Source organism: Bison bison, unplaced genomic scaffold (assembly GCF_000754665.1).
Source record: "Bison bison bison isolate TAMUID 2011002044 unplaced genomic scaffold, Bison_UMD1.0 scf7180017864487, whole genome shotgun sequence".
NCBI classification, from domain to species: domain Eukaryota; kingdom Metazoa; phylum Chordata; class Mammalia; order Artiodactyla; family Bovidae; genus Bison; species Bison bison.
The window spans coordinates 969,895-993,798 of record NW_011495047.1 but is presented as its reverse complement, the minus strand read 5'-3'; the positions used below and the strand labels follow the sequence as shown (position 1 = coordinate 993,798).

The window sequence follows — 23,904 nt, the reverse complement described above, 5'->3', positions numbered from 1 at the left end:
AGAATCCCACATGTACTAAAGACAGCTGTACAAAAGCAATTAATATCCATTAAATACTAATTATTTATTTATTGTAACTACCACAAATGTAGTGAAAAAGCAGCAACAAAAAATCTTTTAATAAAAGAATATGAATGCTCTAAAATTTCATTGAGTTATATTGTTCAGAATAATTGTATCTATTTCAGGGACCCAATATCAACTGTATCAACTCAACATGTGCATGAGTTTCAGCTTATTTTTTCAGTGGTGGTAGCAAACTGGCAGGGAATCTATATGCTTGACTCTCTTGAGTACTCTCTAACCTCACAGCATGCATGTGTGAGATGGTTAGTTTATATATATTTCCCAAGCATTATGACAATTTCATATTGTCTCTCAGTCTGCGGTATCATCTCTGGTTCTTTTGTATCTGCTAAAAATGGAGCTTGGGACTGTAATAGTCTTGACCTCGTGACAGATGTCTTAGGTAAACTTGGACTGGACAATTCATCTCTTGGGTATCATAACATATAAATTTGAGAGTAATTTATATCTACCTTCCCTTATTATATACTTCATGTAATTCTTCATTTACTAGTCTCAGGGAGATATTCAGGTAGATTTACTTCTGAAATATGTAGTAAACATCGATCTGGTAAAGAATTTCAAAATACAAGCTTATAGAGTCAGAATAACATAGCAAAAAGGATATTACAGATCTTACACAGATCTGTGCCATAAACATAGTTGGCAGCAATTATGATCTTCCCTCACACAATTTGACATCTTTGCAGGGATTTATAATCCTGTGAACTGAAAATCACTCAGTCGTGTCCAACTCTTTGTGACCCCATGGACTGTACAGTCCATGGAATTCTCCAGGCCAAAATACTGGAGTGGGTAGCCTTTCCCTTCTCCAGCAGATCTTCCTAACCCAGGAATTGAAACCAGGCCTCCCACACTGCAGGAAGATTTTTTACCAGCTGAGCCACAAGGAAAGCCCAAATAAGTGAAAGCAGCTCAGTCGTGTCCAACTCTTTGTGACCCCACGGACTGTACAGTCCATGGAACTCTCTAGGCCAGAACACTGGAGTGGGTAGCCTTTCCCTTCTCCAGGGGATCTTCCTAACCCAGGGATTGAACCCAGGTCTCCCACTTTGCAAGTGGATTCTTTACCAGCTAAGCCACAAGGGAAGCCCTTTATAATCCTAGGTTGAATAAAACCCAAACAGAATCACTGTTTTAAATTAGTAAACTCCTAGTCATCTTTCCAAAATGTTCCTAGATATAAGGCCATTCCTCAGTCCCTACAGGCAGGATTTTTATCAGCCCCATGGGTATTCATGGGTTTTAACTCACGGCTGTATGAAATTGTGATAGTGTTTTTGTCCCATAAGGCAAAGATCATATCTGTTTCACTTTAGCAACCCCAGAATCTAGCCACTGCTAAAATGCATCACATGATAAATGAATGAATAAACAAGTTGAAAACAAGTTGCCTTAGAAAAATCTGTCTACGCTTAAGATTTAAAGTACAAAAATATTAATATAACATCCCCACTTACCTAGGAAATAGAATAACCACAAAGACTCTAGATTTAATCACAAATTTTAAAATTGAGAATTTAAGTCTATAAATAGCTCTTGGCATTTTTATTCTTATCTTAAAAAGCAGACAGTTTATGTAATTCAGTGTAAATAGACTGACATTTGCAATATGTATCAAAGAAATCAGCTCATATTTAGATGTTATTATAATTAGTACTTACCCATAGCCGATGATTCCCTTTGATTGAGTCACAAGTAAGGCCCCAATAGTCATATTCAGGACACTTTCTAGTAATCCAGTCTGTTGAGCAATGATAACCTGGTGAGCCAAATTCTGTAATTTGTTACTTGATAAAGATGGAATCAGTCCAGCGTTCCTTACTGTTGGCAGATCACCAATTTCAATGACCATCACTTTTGAGATCATTTCCATGGTGGGTAGGTCTCTATATGAGCTCATTTCTACCATGAGAGGTCTACGCTGACCTACTCGGTCATGACTGGTACAAGTCACAGTTGGGCAATTGCGCTTTCTCTTTGCTCTACTATCAGCCATGGCCTTTAAGGTTGCTTCATTTCCAGGCATCTGATGAATAAATCTGATTTGATCTTGGTTAATCTGCAAGAAGACAGTTAGTCTTTCAAGGATCACGATTTCCCAGCCTTTTTCTAGAACTGAAAACATCACATTGAGGGCCAAATGAATGGAAACACTTGACCGTATTTCAATAGGCTTCTCTCCTTGTAGGACAACATACAAGAGGTTATCTGTGATGCTGAAATAGTTGGAGCCAATAGACTCATTCAACAGTGAGGAAGTTGAATGAACTTGAGTAGGTGGAATGAATCTATCTCCTGAGAAAACATATGGGCTCTGGAGTTCATGGTAGAATACAGCCAGGAGGAGCTTAGAGGTATTTTTGTTCCCCAATAGAAAAAAATGCAAAACATCAGGAGTCTGATCCACAAAGCAGACCTTGGTGATTTTCCTGGTGGGCACAATGGAATAGAAAGCAGATACAGACCTTGAAATGGAGCAGGGAGCACTGGCATTTATGCTACTAAAGGTGTCAACAAAACCGCTAGTCACAGATACAACTGGATACAACTTCTGCATTGCCCAAGTGGTATCAGCACTGTCGAGAATTAAGATCACTGGGTCAGTCTGTTTGCAGATATAGCCATTTATCAGGGGTCGGTAGGTGCATTTCTGCTCTTCTCTAAATGTACCTATAAAATAAAGGGGAAAAAAAAGTGACTTAAGAACTACACTCTCCCAAAGATGATTTCCAATCCATCACGCTCACCATCACCTGTAACCTCAGGAAACATTTACTGAATATTCAAGTGTACTAGATACTGAGAATGCAACAAAGTCTTGGGAAAAACATGGAAAGATACATATATTAAATAACAGGTCCTACGGCTTAGTGGGTAAAGAATCCTCCTGCAGTGCAGGAGACAGAGGAGATGCAGGTTCAAAACCTGGGTCGGGAAGATTCCCTGGAGGAGGAAATGGCAACCCACTTCAGTATTCTTGCCCGGAAAATCCCATGGATAGAGGAGTCTGGCAGGCTATACAGTGCATGGGGCCGCAAAGAGTTGGACATGACTGAGCAAGCGGCATGCAGTATAATTTAAATGCATATGTTACATAAAATGTTATTTAAAGTTAATAATGTATATAATAGCTAAATGGTAAAAGTAAAGCAAAGTAATTAAGAAAAAGGAATAATCACTAAGGCCTCCAAAAATGGAAAAACAATAGATGAGAAGGAGGTAATAATATCTGAGTCAATGGGAAAGAGGTAGATAGATTGAGGTGGCTGGGACAGAAATTTTATGGGAAGTATATTAAAATTGCAAAGGTATATTGTGACCAGATTGTGAAAGAGTTTGGATGTCAGACTATATCATTTTATCAAACTTTTTTTTATCGCTAACATGAAGGAAAAAGAAATACAAAAGGAGGAAAAGAAGAAAGTAGTAATTTGGGAGTGTTGACATTAAATAGAGCTCAACTCCCTGGTGGCTCAGAGGGTAAAGAATCTACCTGCAATGCGGGAGACCTGGCTTCAATCCCTGGGTTGGAAAGATCCCCTGGAGGAGGGTATGGCAACCCATTCCAGTATTCTTTCCTGGAGAATTCCATGCACAGTGGAGCCTGGTGGGCTACAGTCCATAGGGTCACAGAGAGTCAGACACAACTGAGCGACTTAGCAGAGCATAACTTGAGTATGATTGCACGTGATGAAAGCATTTGAAGAAACAGCATTATTCACTATTCCCGCCACTCCTAATATTTCTATGAGCCTAGAGTTTTTGTTCTGAATTCAAAAGTATATTTTATCTTCTAACAAAGAGTTCCTCTGACTTCAACTTAATAGTCACAAAAATGTATTGTTTCCTACATGTTTTAACTTGCCCTAGCGCATATTCATCTAAATAGCCTAAAGATTAAAACCAAAAAAACCCCCAAATTATTACTAATGCAGGATGTACAGGGAACCTGTATAGCAAAGATTTACTGTAATAACATATAATGGAAAACAATTTCAAAAAATATATGTGTATATGTATAACTGAATCACCTTGCTGTGCACATGAAACATTGTAAGTCAACTATACTTCAATAAAACATATATATATAAAGAAAAATAAGTATAACAGCAAAATTCAATGAAACCAACAACAAACAAACAAAAAACTTGGATGAAATAAGCCTAATTCTTGAAAACTGACACAAAACTGAAAATTCTAATTGTTTCACCTCTTAAATTGAATTTGCTAAATTAAATGTCAAATTATTAATTTATGTATAGATTTAATTGTAAAAATTTTTAAATGGTCACCATTACATAGAGTGTGTTTGACTTATCTTCAAAAACATGGAAAAAGTATTAAGAAAATTAACTAATTGTATGACCTTAATAATCATGGAAGTTCTTCTTTGAGACTATGATACACTGATCTCTACTACTGTTATCCCCTTTTCAAACGAGACATTTAGGTAGCCTTCCCTCGTGGAAGATCTTTGAATCACTCCAGTTCCTCTTTTCTAAACCTACTGCTTACTTTCCTTCTTTTTAAACATTTTTTTCAGCCATGCTGATGCCATTGATGAATTGTTTACATTCTATCGAGCTTCGTGGATCTCTGACTTTTTTCTTTCTGCTTCTCATCCAGCAGTTACAAGGTATTTAAAAGTTACCTCTGTATATTGCTAAATTCTTGGAATTGTCCCTGAACAAAATAGTCTCTTAGTTGATATGATTTTCAATCATTCTCTGCTACTAATTATATGTACTTTGATAAATTACATAAACACTAGGAACCAATGTTCTTAAGGGGTCATTTCTCAAGGCCTAAGACTGTATCTCATATTTCAGTTATCATAGGGCTTACTTAACATCCTGCGTCAAACACAGTAGAAACTCATTAACGTGTATTAGTTGATTGATACATAATGTCCTTTTCAAAACTCCTACTCTTCAAATAATTTATCTAGTTATAAGGTTGTTATTCTGTAACTTGAATACAGTTTAAACCAACTCATCACAATAACGGAGTATACCACAAAAGTGTATTGAGAGAATTGTCCCTTGAATTAATGTTAATATTTGATAGCTCAATATCATGAGAGATCCAATTATTTCACATGAAACCTTAAGAGTGGAATTACAGTCGATGATAAGAATCTTCTGTTCTTGAATCAGGTAACTGATTTGTCCACAAAATAATTTCTGTTATGACAAAGCATTTTTTCTCAGCTTGTTCACTAATTCATTAAACAAGTGGAGGAAGGGCGTAAAGGCTTGGATAAGCCTATAAATGAAATCAGGGAAGACGTGTTCTGGAGACATCTCCAGAAGGTACCAGTAGGTAGTATGTAGTGGTAGACCTGGGATAATGTCTGGGGCAAGCAGGAATCTTAAGGAAAACACATCGCATCTTTATACTCTGGCATGGAATATATACAGTGGCATGGAAACTATCAGAGGGGTCCTGAAGGTTTGCATACAATTTTGTCAACGGGAGACTCTGCTTAGTTGATTCAACAGGTTTTAGATGGTGGCTTTTCCATGGTTGTTGCAAATAATCTATAATGTTTCCTTGGGAGAGTTTCAGATAAAGAAATATCTGACAGGAAGTCCATAGACTCATAAGAGTGGTACCTGGAAGTGGGACAGAATCAAACAGGGACTAGAATGCCAAATGGTAGAAATGGCCCCACTTCAAAGATACCTCTAAGCTATAAGGCTGGTGATTCTTCCTTCTTTCTTTCCTCCCTCCATCCCTTATTTTCTTCCCTTCTTCTTTTCCTAACCACCTTTACCTAAAACTTATTGGCAAGTTTAATTATTCATAGTTTATAGACAGTAAAACTGACTCACAGAAATTATGATTCACACAATTACTTAGTAACAGTCGTGAGAAGAAGAACGTCTTTAAACTTCTACCTAAGCTTTTGGCAAAATAGAATGGAATCCAAATCATTCATTTGGGGATTGTATTTAGATGTGGTGTCAGCTGGGATGATTAACCCTTTAGGAGGCATATCGGGTGGCCAGGAGTTCTCTTTACACCGTCTATTGACAGAAAGGTTTTTGGTTCTCTTTACACAGCCTGTTGACAGAGAGATTTTTGGTTATTTGTCAAATCATGCATTTGTTGAGATTGCATTTGCTTTTTTCATATTACCGCTTGACCTGTAAAAAATTTTAGCATCCCTCAAGTATGAACATAGAGCCACAAATTTAACAAAGGCAACAGCCTAAAGATTATTGGCAAGTAAGTTTTAGTTTTATAGCCAAACTTGGAATCTTGGTGTTCATAAATGAGAAATTTCATTTTTATTTCTCCAAAACTTACCAATGACTAAAAGATGGTGGTTTATCAGTAGTTCACCACCCATTTTCCTATCTCATCTTCAGAATTAATCAATTCCAGTATTTTATTTTTGAGATGAGGCAAAAAATCAAGCACAGGAAAGCACCAGGGTTCCAAAGCTGCTAAGTGGATGTAGGTCTTTTTATTAAAATGGAGTATGATATAATTTCTTTACAGTGTTGTATTTGTTTCTGCTATATAATGAAGAGTGAATTGGCTGTAAGTATACATAATTCCCCTCCCTCCTGCACCTCCCTTCCATCTCTCCCGTCCCACCCGTCTAAGTTATCACAGAGCACCAAGCTGCGCTCCCTGTGCTGTAGAGCACATTCCCACTAACTTCATTGTGGGAGAGAACTGACATGAACCCCTTAGAGAAGAGCATGCATACAGCCAGATGCAGTCACATCCCCTCCAGCACTCACAGGGACAGTCCAGCTCCCTTTGTAAATAGCATTCCATCTTTTCTTTCCCTGGATTTCTCTCTCCTGCCTCTTTCCATTAGTGAAGGATTTCATTTTGAGTGATGATTCTCTTTCTCACTTGTTTTTGTCTGTTCTTTTCCCACTTCTCCAAATGGCCTTATCTGCCAGTCACAATTTTTGTGGTCTGCAATTCTGATCACTTTTAAATGAAACCCATGCTGGCTTTGGTAATCATAATGTCATTTACAATTTACCACTAAACACGTTTATTCGGTTAGTAGCACGCTGGAGAAAGAGAACTCCATATGAACTCACCGTGAAAGGCCTAATCTGATTATTTCCTCATGAAAATCCAGGCAGGGGTGCTTGTAAGAAAGGCTAAGAGAAGAAGGGTGAAAAAAAAAAAAAACAAAAAAACCAAGGTCTGTCCACAGCTGACTTTCATAATCAATGTGAATAGATAAAGTGACCCAGTCTGTCAGGGGCAGCCAAACAGTCACCCCAGGGCATTCCTCTCCAGAAGGCAAGAATGGACAGGACTTAATAAATGCCGAGTGACCAGTGAGTGTCGGCTCAGCATCTGCTATTGCATTCAAGATGGACAAGACCGGTGATCAAGTCCAGAAGCTCCCCTCTAAGTGGAAAAAATTAGAATGAAGCAGGTTGTACATGTGTGTGCAGGTGTGCACACAAGCACTTGTTTTGTGTGTACTCTAACATCCTAAAACACACTACATACAACATACTCTGTCCACCTTTCCCTAGATTGGAAACCATAGACGGGAAAACCTAGAAAGGAAGGGTATTAGGTATGCCAGGCAGAGGAAGAGGCAGAGGAGAAAGTGGGTGAGTATGTATGTGAGTGTGTGTGTATGTGTGTGTGTGCACGCACAAGCGCATGTGCACACACACACACTCAGGTTGCTCCCAGGGTTCTAACAAATATTAACTTTGTGTCAATATTTGTCCTTCCTGTCGTGAAATGAGGATTTTCCACCTCATTTCACGTTTGAAAAGAAAATATGCCAAAGGGGTAGTCTTTGCTAGGAAAAAAAAAAATTAAAAGAAAAGGAAAAAAAAAAAGAAACAACTCTATCCTTTATTTAGAAAAATGGATCAGAAGGAAAGAAAAAAGTATGTTTAAAATAAATGTTTTGACTCAAAGGCACATAGAATCTTTCCATCTTCCCCTTTTCAACAAAAGAGAGAAATTTATATGTTTGAAATTGAATGAAATACATCAACATTAATGATTTTTTTCCTCGAGGTTAACACCACCATTTCCCTCGATAATTTTTTAGCCATTTTGTGGTAGATTTCACAATTCATGGTACACTAACGTATAGCAGATTTTGACAAAAACAAAATATATAATCATTCTCTTATTTTCAAGAAATGAAAAGAAATCATTTACAATTCTTTTCTGTCAAACACCATTTACACCTCATTATTTCTAATTTAACAAATATAAATGGCCACAGATCAAAAAAAGTGAAGACAGGTTGAATTTATCCCCATTTATAAACCCTCAGGCTATGAGGAGTAAAATTTCAAAATATCAAAGCCGTGTTCCTAAATATACAAAGGGAGTAACTGAAATCTTGCAAAGAAATATTAAAGAAGATACACAAATTGATTGCTTTAGAAATAATAGAGAAAAGCTGTCTATGTTTTTGAAATGGGGAATTCAAAATTAATAAATTATTTTTTTAAACCTCAAAAATAATGGGCATATGTTGCACTTGTAAAGTGAAGAGAAATTAAAAGTGATGTTCTTGTGAATAATGGATTCAATACAGATGACCAAAACACAACCTAGCTAATTTGGAATCTAGAATTATCAGTCTTAGAGTCTATTGTGTGATCACAATATGGTATATACTTGCACACATACCCACATAGATAGTTAAGATTACTATAAGAAAATGTAATTTGGGAAACTTAAATTTTAATGAACTGGAACATTCAATGTATTCCAAATTTAGGTCCTGAAGCTTCAAAATTAAGGCATTTGCAGGTTGCTTTGCATAAATTGCTAAGTGGTAGCATTTGGGAGCTGAGTCTCCTCTGGCATCATTTTCAGTGAGGAAGACAATCTAATAGCTCGTGGTTGGCATGGCAAAGTAACTCTGTATGCTCAGGAGTCAAGAGAGGGTAGAATAGAGATGCCCAAGTGTAAAGACAGCTCTGAAGGACTGAAGATATCGCACAGGCAGTATCTGTGGCAAGCTCTCAATGAAGCATAAACATCCATGGGGCTAACGGGCTAACAGACTTCAGGAGCTATGGATTCTATGATCTGTACCCATTATATGAGCAATCTCACCAAAGTTCTTGAACTTGGGTCTGTTTTCCATGGGAATAGATTTCCAAACTAATGTAAGAAAAATGGAAAACCACACAAGACCAACCATTATATGAATGAAGCAAAGATGCTTGGAAGGCCTTCTGTGAAAGGTCTTTCTGTCTTTACTGAGTTTTCTTGGTGAATATTTTGAAATATTTGTTCCCCTTTGTAGAAAAATGTTACTCTGATCAGGAGATAAAAGTAAGTGATGAAGTGGTGATGAGATGAGGGAGAGGATTAGGTAGTATCAAATAGCCCTTTCTTCTGAATCAACCATTTTTAAATAGAAAAGAAACCTCTTATTTTTGGTGATGAAAGTCCATTCAAACTCATTCTAGAGGACTATGTTATATGATTTCACTATGTGGAAATGTTTTTTTCTATATTTTCCTTGAAATAAGTGGCATAGAAAATATTTTTGCATTATTATTATTATGCTGATTCACTAAATACTGCACTGAAAACAGCCAAGGTAAATGCAAATTCAGGAAGTTCAGTCTTGGGGGCGAGAGATCGGGTTTTCCAGTTAGAGAAATCTGCATTGTGTCCTGGTTCTGCCACCTTCTAGCTGCAAAACAACAGGCAAATTACATAAGTATCCTCTCTCTGACTCAGTTCACTTCTCTGTAAATGTGATTGAGAATGGTTTCCAATCCATAGGCTGATGGACAGGGTCAAATGTAATGATGTATGTGCAGAGCCAGGAATGCAAGCATACATCTTAGTCGCTCAGTCATGTCTGATTCTTTGCAATCCCATGGCCTGTAGCCCAATAGGCTCCTCTGTCCTTGGGGATTCTCCAGACAAGAATACTGAAGTGGGTTGCCATGCCCTCCTCCAGGGGATCTTCCCACCCCAGGGATGAACCCAGGGCTCCCACACTGCAGGTGGATTCTTTACCATCTGAGTCACCAGGAAAGCCCATGAATACTGGAGTGGTAACCCTTCTTCAGGGGATCTTCCTGACCCAGGAATCGAACCACGGTATCCTGCATTGCAGGTAGATTCTTTGCCAGCTGAGAGTCAGGTATGAACACGTGCTAACAATTCATTCATCATAATTTTAAAAGGAGTATTATTTAAAAATACTTTGCACTCTCCTTTTGCCTTTTTTGACACTATCCTCATCTCCGACTAATAGCATTTGCGTCATAGGAGTCTAAAACAGCCCTGTAAGTGTTGCAAGCATTCACAATAAAAGATGTTGAAAGAGATGAGTTAAAGGTGAAGAAAACACTAAAATGTGGACATAAGATTGTTCATTTTTAGAAAATATGGACCAGAAAAAAATATGCATATACACACATTCATATGTGTGTGGATACACGCACACACACACGTGTGTCTCTAAGCAAGACACTTATTTTTTCCCACTAATCAAAAAATAAAACCTGCAAAATTCCAGCTGGTTTCCATTTCATCTTATCTTTACTGTTCCCTTCATCCCTTTTGTAATACTCTCCACCTCTATCCCACCTATTATCACTACCTCCTATTTCTTTTCTGTTAGCAAACCTTGCCTGCCAGCTTTGAACAAAGTGATGTCCGTGTGTCAAAAAGGTAGGGACAGTCAACAGCCCTCTTTACAAATACAATTCGGGTACACTCCCTCCCCAGAATGATAAACTTATCACCTCTCCAGTCCTTGGTGTGAAGCTGAAGCAGTAATTCTGTCGAATGCCAAAACTGAAATGGATGCAGCCGTGCCATGCCCAGCGCTGAGCTGTGGGTGTAATGAGATTTGAATGGGAAACCCCGGACACAATAAATCTGCACCATATGTGACCGTTTCCTGTGTCAGTTCCTTTCTCATAACCAGTGGAGACTTTTTTCCCTCTCATGACCCCACACCACGACTCTGAAATCTTTCATGGCTGCTTATGGGCCGCAGGCTTTTTCCAGCAGTTGTATAAATAAATGAATTTGACAGCAAACATCATAACAGTTAGCAGTAATGTGTGTTCGCCACAAGTGCCTATACTGCTCAGTGGAGAAATGGCAGAGGAAACAGCTTGTTTTGTTACCTAAACAAAACTAGTTTCATTTGACAAGTGCTGAAAGAATTAGTCAAATAAACCTGAAATCCACTGGGACTATTTTTGCCAATTCCTCCTGCCAGTGAAATGTTCCCAGCATCTCAATGCCTATGATTCATGAGAGATAAATTGCACCCCGCCTCTTATTCTGAGATAAAGATCTGGGCTGGGAATACCAAACCTTTGGCAGATATTTTGTATTAATCTTTTTTGCAAGGCCAGACTGTCACGTGTGGGAACTCAAGTATGGCAGAGGGTTTTCAAGGAAGCTTGTGGGAGACAAAGCAAGGACAGTTAAGGTCAGAGGGAAGAGACAAACAATGATGACCCAGTTCACTGAGTACCCATTGACTGACAGCAAAGAGTGCTTCCTTTTCTTTCACATTCCCTTCATTCTAGAAAGAAAAATGTCTACAAAGAGACCATTACTGAAATAAATGGGGTTAACATGTCCCTTATCTCCACAGTCCCAATAAAGTGAAGTGGTCTCTCTTCAGTGAATCTGTGGTCAATTTAGATAAGCTCAAAAAGAGCACAGATTTTCCTCTATAAAATGGGTTAGTTGTTTATAAGTCCTTAAATTTTGCTGCTTCTCCACTGGCATCCCAGTGCTAATCCCCATGCTCCAGATGTGAAAGATGTTAGAGCAGAGTGAGTATTCTTACAAATGCTGGTTATTTATATGGATTCTGGTGCAAACTGCAGTGGTTCAAATTCTGACTCTGCTACTTATTCCTTGCGTGATATTAGGCAAGTAACAACTTCATCGTGCCTTAGTTTCCTCCTTTGCAAAGTGGGAAGAAAAATGGAATAGTTTCAAGCTCAAAAGGCAGATGTGACAATCAAATGCATTTTAAAAGGCTCAGAACAATGCTTGGGACATAATAAGTGGTATTATCATCATTATTATTATTTTTCCAAACAAAGAGACTTAGAAAGTAGTCTCTTTAGAAACACTAAAGCCTTTCTCCGTGACAACTTGACATTGACATTTAATCTGAGAAATGAAATTTTGAAACATAGCACACCTTGAAGTCAATGACAATTAATTTCAAGGTATAATACCACACCACTTTACATAAAAATATCATCTGGACCTTGGACATAGTTCTTTTAGATGTAGGCTACTCTTTTTAAGTGGTCCTCTTTGTCATGGTCAAGTAATCTTTGCTTTTAGGATCTTCTCATATTCAACATAAATATCACTGAATAGGAGGATGAAATTTTAGGACTATCACCAGCTCATGGATCCTGGTTCAAGCGCCTGCTTTGCTGTTTTGTTTTTTTGGTTTTTTTTTAATCTTTTTGAAATGTAATTATTAACATGGATTACAAAGTGTTCTGCTGTCTGATAATGTGCAAAAATGCCCTAAAATTATAGAAGTTATGGATTATAATCAACATGAGCAGATATTGTCATGTGCAGAGAGTTAGCTACCTATATAATAGATTCCCAGTATCTCTGTTTTAACTGACAGATCTGCCTGAGTATACATTTCTCTATATCTAGTCAAACACTTCCTATGGAGAAAAGTCAGATATATTAATGAGTTGAATTGTGTAAAAATAAATGGACTCATTACATTTTGCTCTTAGAGCAGTAAGTACCAATAAAACTTGAAAGAGGTGAGTCGACTGAAGGCATGGAACCATTCAACTTTATAAAATAATGGTGAAACAGGAGAGGCAAAGTGGGGTTGTCTTGTGATTTAGGGAAGGAGGTGGGTATGCTAGAAACAAATACATAAAGTGACATCATCTTGTGGTCCAATGGGTTTGAGTGAGGCTCCATCTACAGTAGAATGAACTGAAAACCTTTCTGTCACTGTTCGCTATGACCAGACTGCACTGAGACAGCCGGAGACTTCTCAAAAACTGATCTGCAAGACAATGACTTGTCCCCTAGGCAACTTCACCACTGAAAAATGCCATCTAAAATGCTTCTCTTGCTCCTCCCAAATTCCTTCCCAAGATGTTTCAGGGTATAAGCTGATTCACTTTAGGATCCCCACAGGTGAATGTACATGGCCCCAAGGCTGCATAAACAGAGCTGAGCAGCATCCTTTTTGATTGACTGGCCACTTCCACCGCCTCTTAAAGAGAAAATGAACATGGCACCGTGTAAAGTCTGATTTTCTGATTTAAGGATAAAACTGAGGGGACAGAGAAACTTTCAAAGAACTGTAGGTGGGACTTCCTGGTGGACCAGTGGCTAGGACTCGGTGCTCCCAATGCAGGGGTCTCAGATTTAATCCCTGATCAGGGAACTAGATTCCCACATGCTGCAACCAAGACCCAGAATAGTCAAATAAATAAATTTTTTTTTAAAGATTTTCATTTAAAACAGTAAATAATTAAAGACCTGTAGGTTTAATCAAGCAAGTCTGTGGAACTATGAAAATAATCACTCAACTAATTCTTCATCATTTTCCACGTATGTGTGTGAACATATGTAAAGTCTAGGCTTATTTCAGGAAGCAACAGGCTTGTACTTCCCTATGCTCTCTTGGTCAAGTAGAATCATTAGTCATTAGTCATTGGGCAGGGGCCTCTCCCATGGCTCAGCAGTAAAGAAACTGCCTGCAGTGCAGGAGATCCAGGTTAGATACCCCGGTCGGGAAAATCCCCTGGAGAAGGGAATGGAACCCACTTAGTATTCTCCCCGGGGAAATCCCATGGACAGAGAAGCCTGGTGGGCTACAGTCCACGGGGTCTCAAAAGAGTCAGACGTGACTTAGTGACTCAACAAAAACAATCATTTCGCAGAGGTACCAAGTGTCCCTTTGGAGCTATACAACTTAATTAAAAGAATTGGCAAACTACAGGCCATAGGCCAAATCTAGCCCACTGGCTATTGTTGTAAATAAAGTTTTATTGGAACACAGCCCATGCTCATTTGTTTATGCATTATAAACTATTGTAAACTCTGATTGTGCACTGTAATAACAGACTTGAGTCATTGTAACAAGAAACTCTATGACCTGCGAAGTTGAAAATATTTACTATCAGGCCCTTTACAGAATATGTTTGCCAACCCCTGCTCTAAGAGTTCCAAGTTTGTCTCTAAGATTGACCAGCAAAGTACAAGAATAAAGCTGATTTCTCAGACTGGGTCTCTGCCAACCAAAGATATATAAGAAGTGTCAGCAAAAAATAAACCTTTGTGTTTTTTGAGGTACTAAGATTTGCAGGGTGTATCCACCCTACTCTGATGGATACAGCATCTTTGCTATTCTCATACATATCCTTTTCTCTGAGAATACATAATATATCCAGCTTTAGGGAAGGGAACAAAGAACATGAAGAGAAGCTTTTTGTTTGTTCGTTTGGTCTTCAGGAGACAGGATGAGGACATGAAATGTTCGAATTCTCAGTTAACATTTGGACTAGAACTTTTCCCTCTAAATAAAAAGATTCTCCAGATATTTAATCATAATTTTTGCTTCTATTAATAACACATCAGAATCAGTCATCTCTGCTAACACTCCTTGAAAAAGTAGTCCCATGAATCTCTGCAAATTTGCTTTCTTTGCCATAAAATTTCCTCAATATACTGCACACAGAAGGTTATTAATGTCATTAGGGGGAAAAATGTCCAAAAGTCCACAAGTGAAATGCTCAGGTCTTTCAGAATGATTTCTTGCATTTGGATTTTGGCAGTTTTAATATGGGTGAAAAATGTATACAGCTGGCCCAACTTGCACACTTCGCTGTGCCTAGTTCTTCTATTTTGGAAGAAAAAAAAAAGGTCCACTTGTGGGACAGGAAACAACATGGTCTTTTCAGCTTCACAGAAGGACGAGTGGAGTGGACAGCCTGCTGCTGCCACTCTTTGGAAGCAGAAAGTGATGAATTCAACTTGAAAGTATCATGTTCCTTGTGTCAGATGTTGAAAGGAAAGCCAAGGGGAATCTTGCCAGCACTGTGACTGGATGGATAGAGATATCGGGGTGAAATGTCAATGGCATTGACATTTTCTTCCTATTCCCTGTGACCTTTGACAATAGACAGAGCAGACCACCGTGAACCTCAGTTTCCCTCTTATGCATGCAAAAGAATATACATGAATATTGCGCTCCAGGGAGATGGCATAATCAATGAGTGCACTAACGTCTAGGAAACACGCCAGGGAAAGTTGTTTGAGGAAGGAGGCAGCTACTCAAGCAACCTGCCCACTGAGGGCAATAAACAGGGACAGGAGGGAGAGCGGGTGGGAAGCATGATCAGGTTAACCAGACACTTCCCAGTCACCAGAACAAATAATTTGTTAGGATTCTTAAAAATAAGATACCTCCAAGTCATCTTTTCCTTCTGAAAACTGGTACAACACAGTTCAGCAAGGTGAAGGGGTTTTAAGAATATTTTCGAATTCAATTTTGACTAATAAAACACATCTGGACTATTGGGATGCGCAATTGGCAGCAAAATTCAGACAGAAAAAAATAGTAAAAGACATTTTTTTTATTACTGATATATAATAGTAGATACACACTGCTATATATGAAATAGACAACAACACAGATTTACTGTAGAGCATAGGAAATTATGGGCTTCCCTTGTGGCTCAGTTGGTAAATATATTTGATATCTTGCAATAACCAATAATAGAAAATAATCAGAAAAAATATAGATATACACATACATAGATGTATAATCAAATCACTTTGCTATACATCTGAAACAGAATATCTTTAACACAATATTGTAAATCAACTTTACTTCAATTAAAAAAAAAAAAACTGAAATTTTAATGTCCTCCCTTTAAATTCTACCCTTCCACTTGTGTGCCCTATCTTGGAAAAAAATCAGACAGAGTGGCTTATTTATAGCAAACACTTTATACAAAATGAGAGACAAAAAAAGCAGCTTTTAAAGCTATAAAAACAAGTACTTCAAAAAAGATCTACAGGACTTTCCTAGTGGTACAGAGGATATGAACCCACCTGATAATGCAGGGGACACAGGTTTAATCCCTGGTATGGGAAGATCCCACATGCCTTGGAGCAGCAAAACCTATGTGCCACAAATACTGAGCCTGTGCTCTAGAACATGGGAGCCATAACTACTGAAGCCCACATGTCCAGATCCTGTGCTCGGAGGAAAGGGAAGGCACTGCAATGAGAAGCTCATGCACCAAAAATAAAATAAATAAATAAATCACATAAAAAGATCTATAAATGCCAACAGACACTGTATACAAGCTTAACATGAAAAGGGTAACAGATTAAGCAAAATTTTAATTACACACCATCATATACCATCATATATAAGATTTCAAAATTACAAGCAGTTGTTACTATGGTTTGCACGTAAGGATTTGGACAAAGTCTAAAAAAGTGTAGAATCAGGAACTTGACAGCCATCCTGGGCATTATCTTATCATCTTGGGTTTTTATAAAGTCTGGGGGCACTTGGGTGACAGGAAGGGAAAACAGAAAAAAGAGTTTCATTTTCTAGTTCTTTTGTTATATAGTTCTGATATTTAAGCACTGATTTAACCCTAGCTTTTGTCATTATCCTGATAGGATTTAGACTTTGGGAACATGACAGTTAACAAAAAAGGGAGAGACACAGTGCTTGCCTTCAGAGGACTGAAGTAGTCAAGTTTCAAGTCTTCCTCTTTAGATGCAGTGAGCTCTTTTAGAGCTTGTGAGCAGCGTGAATACAGGTATCAGCCCCACTTCCTCTTGGTGTGACTCCCTCCCTCCCCATACACACTCATGCCTGACACCCACAGAAGGAAGAATCAGCAAAACTTCCTGAGCACGTACTACCTGCCAGGTCCTGAGAGTCATTCTCGCGTGCTAAGTCGCTTCAGTCGTGTCAGACTTTTTGCGACCCTATGGACTCTAGCCCTCCAGGCTCCTCTGTCCCTGGGATTCTCCAGGCAAGAATACTGGAGTGGGCTGCCATGCCCTCCTCCAGGGCATCTTTCTGACCCAAGGATCAAACCTGCGTCTCTTATGTCTCCTGAATTGGTAGGCAGGTTCTCTATCACTAGCACCACCTGGGAAGCCCGTGAGAGTCATTCAACATGTCGTATTTTATTTAATCGTCACAACAAATGTAGAGGTATGTTTTTATTGCTTACATTTTCCAAATAAGGAAATTGGACCTGAAGGACTATGAAACGGCAAAGTCAGACTTTAGAAGCGGCCCAGATCCCTGAGTCACTACCAGGAGCCACCCACTCTTCTCAGGCCGATATTTGAATGGACAAAAAGTTTTCCTTTTGTTAAAACATTGAGATTGGGGGGTTTTCTGTTAACTGGAGTTAATCACTCTGCCCTACCCAATGTTCATGCTTTACCTTAGTAAATGAAGTCAATTTTAAAAGTGAATCAAGATGCAGAGGCAAAGAACAAACAAGGTTAAGGTCCCAGATGGTTTAGAAGCAATAGTAAAAGGAAACGCCGAAGGCCTTGACTCTGACCGAGACTGTATCTATCATTTAAGGAGGCTCCATATAATAACAGTTTAATAATAATAAATAATATTTATATTTAATAATAATAGCATGGCTCTCCTGCTCTTGCAAGTTCACAGAGACTGGCTATAGATGACTTCTGCTCTCCTAGGTGATCTCCACTTGGTAAAACTGGCTCAAAACTAACACGGGGGCCCTTAAAGACAGCTAAGGATTCAGAGGCTTCACTACCATCTGGAATACAAGAGTTCCAGCAGCATCCTACAGCCAAGAAAGAAAGTCAGAAGCTACAAGCAGCTAGTGTGAACTTTGAAGAAAGTCTGGCAAAAGGGCAAGAGCATATTTTTAATTCCTAAAGGATAGTTCATGTGCTTTCCATTGGACCTGCTCTGTGTCAAAGGCCAATTTCCACTCATTATGATACACTCAGTTAGTTATATGAATATTATGATTAGACACATTCACACACTGGGTCGAAAGCAAAAGTAGACCGTATCCATCACTGGGGAGTTTATCATTACACCAACTACAAAATTCTTTTTGTTTGGATTCAAGGCTGATTTCCCCTGAAATACAGGATTTTCCAGATAAAACTAGCCACTGGTCTTTCAGGAATGGTTTTCCAGGTTAATAAGAGCTGCCTCCTGGGAAAATATTACACCCCATAATGCATCTGGTCCACCCTTTGGTGCCATTCAAATTGTTAGGGGTAAGAGTGGGAGAATTCCTTCCTGTCCTCTGAGACGATCATTTTATGCCCCAAAGCTTCAACCTCGTTATTCTTATCTTAAGGCATAATTTCAATGTTATTATTGGTCATAAAATTAACCAGATTTTCTTCTCTTTACTTTTCCTCTTCAGCATTTGACTCCCTGACCTTCCTCAACCCCAAAGCCTATGGACTTATTATGCACTAAGTGAGAAGTATTTCCTTTTATTTGCTTTAAATTTTCCCACTGTTCATTTCATTGAGAGCATGCTTGTTTTCATATTAGTAATGGGGTAAAGAAAAATAAAAAGAATTCCTACTACTCCTTTGAAATGTGAAAATGTTTGCTCTTGTCTCCAATGATTCTAAAACTTTTCACTTTTCCTCACCATCCAGAGCTTCTACTCTGCAACCTGTGGGCACTTGGTTAACCTGATAAAGCAAGATTCTTTGCAGTTACCCCACTGTACTCTGGGCAAATTTCACCTCATTATTTTCCAAACCAATTTCTTCATTCTAGCTAACTGACACTGGCAAAAAGATTTCCATCCAAAGGCTGGCATCCATCTGTAGCTGTGGCTGCCAAAGTATTATCTTAGGAAAGACAATGAGATGATAAAAGGTGTCATTAAAAAGGTGTTGTGATAGATCAGTAGTCTCCTGGGGTAAGGGGTGAAGCTACAGTATTTCCCCAACAAAATTTATCCTCAGTACAAATACCACTCCACCTGCTATGCAAACACCTTATATCATAGCATTTACCTGAGCTTCCACGTTCACAGAGCCAGAGTTTCATCCATATTCCGCTCACTATCCAGAATTCTATTCAAATTCCATTACACCAATCCACATCTTTTTAAGCTTCTAAAAATATTTCCTTTATACTCTTTCGTGCTGATCACTGGCTGGTAAAATGCCTTCCATCATTTACTCTAAAGTTGAAAACCACTGACTGACAAGAATCATCAGAGATTGGCTCTAAGATTGTGTTGTTCCAGAGGGATGGTCACTTTGGCTGATACCACTTAAATCCTACTTTCCTGAATTCAGAAAGGCAGTAGAGACTTAGGGTGAAAAACCCTTTGAACAACTGATCCATGCTCCTCTTGTCCAGATGTACGACTGTCCCACTACTTTATATGGGAAGAGAATTAGACTTTGGAATCTTTCAAACCACACCAAAAGCTGGACTTCTTTGCAGAAATAAAAAACAAGGTGCCTTATGTCTGACCTCATCTTCTGATCATCTTCCTCTCTGTCTCTCTGCTCAGACCATCCACCCTCTTCAGGTCCTCCAACAAGGCAATCTCTCCGCTCCTCTCCCAGACTAGTCATGTGACCCATTTCTATACCTTTTTTTTTTTTTTACTTTGCTCACATTTCCCCCTCCATGAAGCCCACCTTGATCATGCTATCCTCACACATGCTCTCGTTGCCTCTTATGATGTTCTGCATTTTAACTTTTTGTCCGTGGCATTTCTCACTTCCTAACGTAGTAGATAATTCACATATCCTTCACAGGGATCATTTAGTATCTTGTCTATGGAAAGTAAGCTCCATAAAGGCAAGAATCTTACTCTCATTTTACACTTATGTAACTCAACTGGGGCTTCCTAGGTGGCTTAGTGGTAAAGAATCCACCTGCCAATGCAGGAGATGTGGGTTCAATCCCTGGGTTGGGAAGATCCCCTTAAGGAGGAAATGGCAATCCATTCCAGTATTCTTGCCTGGGAAATCCCATGGACAGAGTAGCCTGGTGGGCTATAGTCCATGGGGTCACAAAGAGTCGGACACAACTTAGCAACTAAACAAGAAACCCAACTAACATCTCAGTCCAAAGATCTTACTAGAACCTGATGTTATTTGTGTTATCTGTAAAACAAGTAGTTGGTGAGCTTATGAATGAATAAATCAGTCAAGGCTCAATTTGGTAATATCCAAAGTGATCCTGAAATTATTTTAATATTTTCAAACTATGTGAATTAATACCCAAAACATTTTAAATCAGAACACAGAGGGTAACGAAACTCTCAGTCTGAGTTCTACAAATATGGCCTTGAGGGCCATCCACTTGAATTAATCAAAAAGTGCCACTAATTAGCTAGACTTAAGTGAGGGTTGGTGTGAGGCAATGTGACTTTTTTATGTCACATGTCACCTGGATTACATTTCCTTTCTGACATACCAGCCATTGGTCAGGATTTGACATCATGGATTTATCTGATGAAGTGTGCAGAAAACATTGATTTGTTAATTTCTAAGCACAATCCAGAGTCATTTTATAAGAGTGTTTTCATTTTTACTGAGGAAATCAATACTTCAGTGTTTCAAGTATGTAACAGTGTGGTTTATTAAACCACACTAGCTCCATTTTGAGAACAAGGAGGCCTGGGTTCCTTGTTTTGCTAAAATCCACTATTCTTAAACATTCTTTCAGAACTTCAAATTTACCTTCTTAAAAATTAGATTATTTTTCACTTAAACATCAAGGAATACACTTCAGAACACGTGAGAGACAAAGATTTGGTCCACTAAAAGAATCCGCTTGATAACTAAACACTTTAGACCATGAAGCTAATATACATTGCTGCTGCTGCTGCTAAGTCACTTCAGTCGTGTCCAACTCTGTGCGACCCCAGAGATGGCAGCTCACCAGGCTTCCCCATCCCTGGGATTCTCCAGGCAGGAACACTGGAGTGGGTTGCCATTTCCTTCTCCAATGCATGAAAGAGAAAAGTGAAAGGGAAGTCGCTCAGTCGTGTCTGACTCTTAGTGACCCCATGGACTGCAGCCCACCAGGCTCCTCCATCCATGGGATTTTCCAGGCAAGAGTACCGGAGAGGGGTGCCATTGCCTTCTCTGATACACCTTATAACAAATGCTACTTTTATCCATTAAAATAAGCCAACATGAGACTGGAAAAGAAAAGACTAGTTCTGCTATTGTGCCTAAAGTATAACAATATCATACTTTGTGGAAAAAATCTTATCTTCTCCTTAAGTAGTTATCATACCACACAGATTTTTAAATGTTAAAGCAACTTTTCATATTCTGGGTTCTACTTTTTAAACCTTCCATCTTCTATAGTTATCAACTCCATGTGCCAGGCCTCTCGAAATTAGTATGTTAAACTGAACCAACTTAATAGGAGTCACTACGCATACATAGGACTTGTTTTCCAAAGAAAAGAATTGTTTAGAGGAGGAAAATTATAAGCTTATCTAGGTATGTTGTAAAGAAGTTTGAAAAGTAACTGAGAGCAAGTTTTGTTAATAGAAATGTACTGCTCAGGTCACAATCTGCTTTAAAAGTTGCAGCAAATATGGATGACTCAAAAAGAAAAAAGTGAGATTAGGTTAAATAAAGATCCCTTTCAATGTTCACATCAAAAATGATTTCATCACTCAGACATCATGCTAGGACCCCCTCGAATGGCTATACTCTGGCATCTTAGAAAGGAAACTAGTCTCTCCAGCCAAACCTTCAGCCTCAGAAAAACAACCAAACAAGCAAACTCTTGTGTTTGTATTACTGCTGCAATTAATCCTTTACCTCAGTGAAAGTTTGGTCTTGGTTCTTCACCTTCTCCTCACTTCCTTCCATTCTTTACCTAACGTTTCCTCCATCCCCATTTGCTCTTTGACCCTATCATCAATATTTTCAGTCCTCCCAACATCTCCTCACTCACTCTTCTCCCCTGTCCACATATAAAATCTCCATCCACAACAAAGCTATGTATCAACGCCCACCACTTTGGCTCTTATGGACTCTGTTGCAGAGGGAGAGGGTGGGAAGATTCGGGAGAACAGCATTGAAACATGTATAATATCATGTATGAAATGAGTTGCCAGTCCAGGTTCGATGCACGATACTGGATGCTTGGGGCTAGTGCACTGGGACGACCCAGAGGGATGGTATGGGGAGGGAGGAGGGAGGAGGGTTCAGGATGGGGAACACATGTATACCTGTGGCGGATTCATTTTGATATTTGGCAAAACTAATACATTTTATAAAGTTTAAAAATAAAATAAAATTTAAAAAAAGGATTCTATAGAAAAGCACATAATTAAAAAAAAGAAAAAGTTCCAGTTGCAAAATAAACGAGTCATGAAATGCACCATGTAGGGAATACAGTCAATTTAAGTGACATCTTTGTGGTAACATATTGTAACTAGACTTATTGAGGTGATGATTTTTGAAATGTATAGGGAAAAAGTCACTGTGTTGTATAACAGGAACTAACATAGTGTAGCAAGCCAATTATACTTCAAAAATAAATACTCATAGAAAAAGAGATTTGGTTTGTGGTTACCAGGGGCAAGGGATGGAAGGAGGGGGACTGGCTGAAGGCCGTCAAAAAGTACAAACTTCCAGTTATATGATAAATAAGTACTAGGCATCTAATGTACTACTTGGCAAATACAATTAACACTTCTGTACATTATATATGCAAATTTCTAAGAGAATAAATACTAAGATTTCTCATTACAAGATAAAAGATTTTTCTGCTTCTTGAATTTTGTATCTATATGAGATGACGGATATTCCTTAACTTACTGTAATAATCATTTCATGAAATATGTAAGTCAAATCATTATGCTGTACATCTTAAAGTTAAAAACAGTGCTGTTTTTTAAAAAAAGTTAAAAACAATTCTATCTCAATAAAACTGGAAGAAAAAATAAAAATATATACTAAAAGCATAAAAAATGAATAAAAGCTTTTATAAGAGAACTGTATCATTTGGTGCTGTCACAGATATTTTATCTCCAGCCTCAACTGAGCCTGTAGTATCAACAAATCCCTTTTCCCTTTTCCACTCACCTGTAGTTAAAGTTCTCTTCCAGTGAAGGCTTTAGCTGTCCCCATCCTCTACCTTCATGACCAAGTCACTGACTTCACAAATAAATCTCTCCCACATTTACCCCTAACATTTGAAAACAGTCACTCTTCTCTCTCTTCTTTGCATCTGACTCAAAGAAACAGGTATCTTCCTTCCTTCCCAAGCTAATGTCTACACTGGCGACCCCAGCCCTGGCTCCTCCTTGGAAGTCACAAATTAGCCTCATCAACTGCTGCTTGTCTCTTGGATCTTCAAACATCTTCCCTTCACCTGGAAGCACGTGTAAGTATCCCACCTTCTTATCTTTCCATTTACTCTCAAATTCATTGGAAAGATAATTTTAAGATATTATTTTTATTTTGTCTTATGTTACTTATTAATTTGTCTCATCTTTTTGATGGGTCTCAAATCCACCACAAACTACATTTTGCCCCATTCACTCTATTGATACTGTTCTCAGGGATGTTCATTTCAGTTCAGTTCAGTTCAGTTACTCAGTCGTGTCCGACTCTTTGATACCCCATGAATCGCAGCACGCCAGGCCTCCCTGTCCATCACCAACTCCTGGAGTTCACTCAAACTCACGTCCATTGAGTCGGTAATGCCATCCAGCCGTCTCATCCTCTGTCGTCCCCTTCTCCTCCTGCCCCTAATCCCTCCCAGCATCAGAGTCTTTTCCAATGAGTCAACTCTTTGCA

At 38.6% G+C, this 23,904-nt stretch overlaps 1 protein-coding gene across 1 annotated transcript in view; it reads right to left on the bottom strand.

The window, feature by feature from the left end:
- The window catches only part of PKHD1 (polycystic kidney and hepatic disease 1 (autosomal recessive)), a 443,812-nt gene that overhangs the window by 40,160 nt on the left and 379,748 nt on the right, over nt 1–23,904 (bottom strand). The window contains exon 62 of the mRNA XM_010863025.1: nt 1,752–2,760. Within this exon, the coding sequence (XP_010861327.1) occupies nt 1,752–2,760 (1,009 nt within the window). The remainder of the gene's footprint in view (nt 1–1,751; nt 2,761–23,904) is intronic.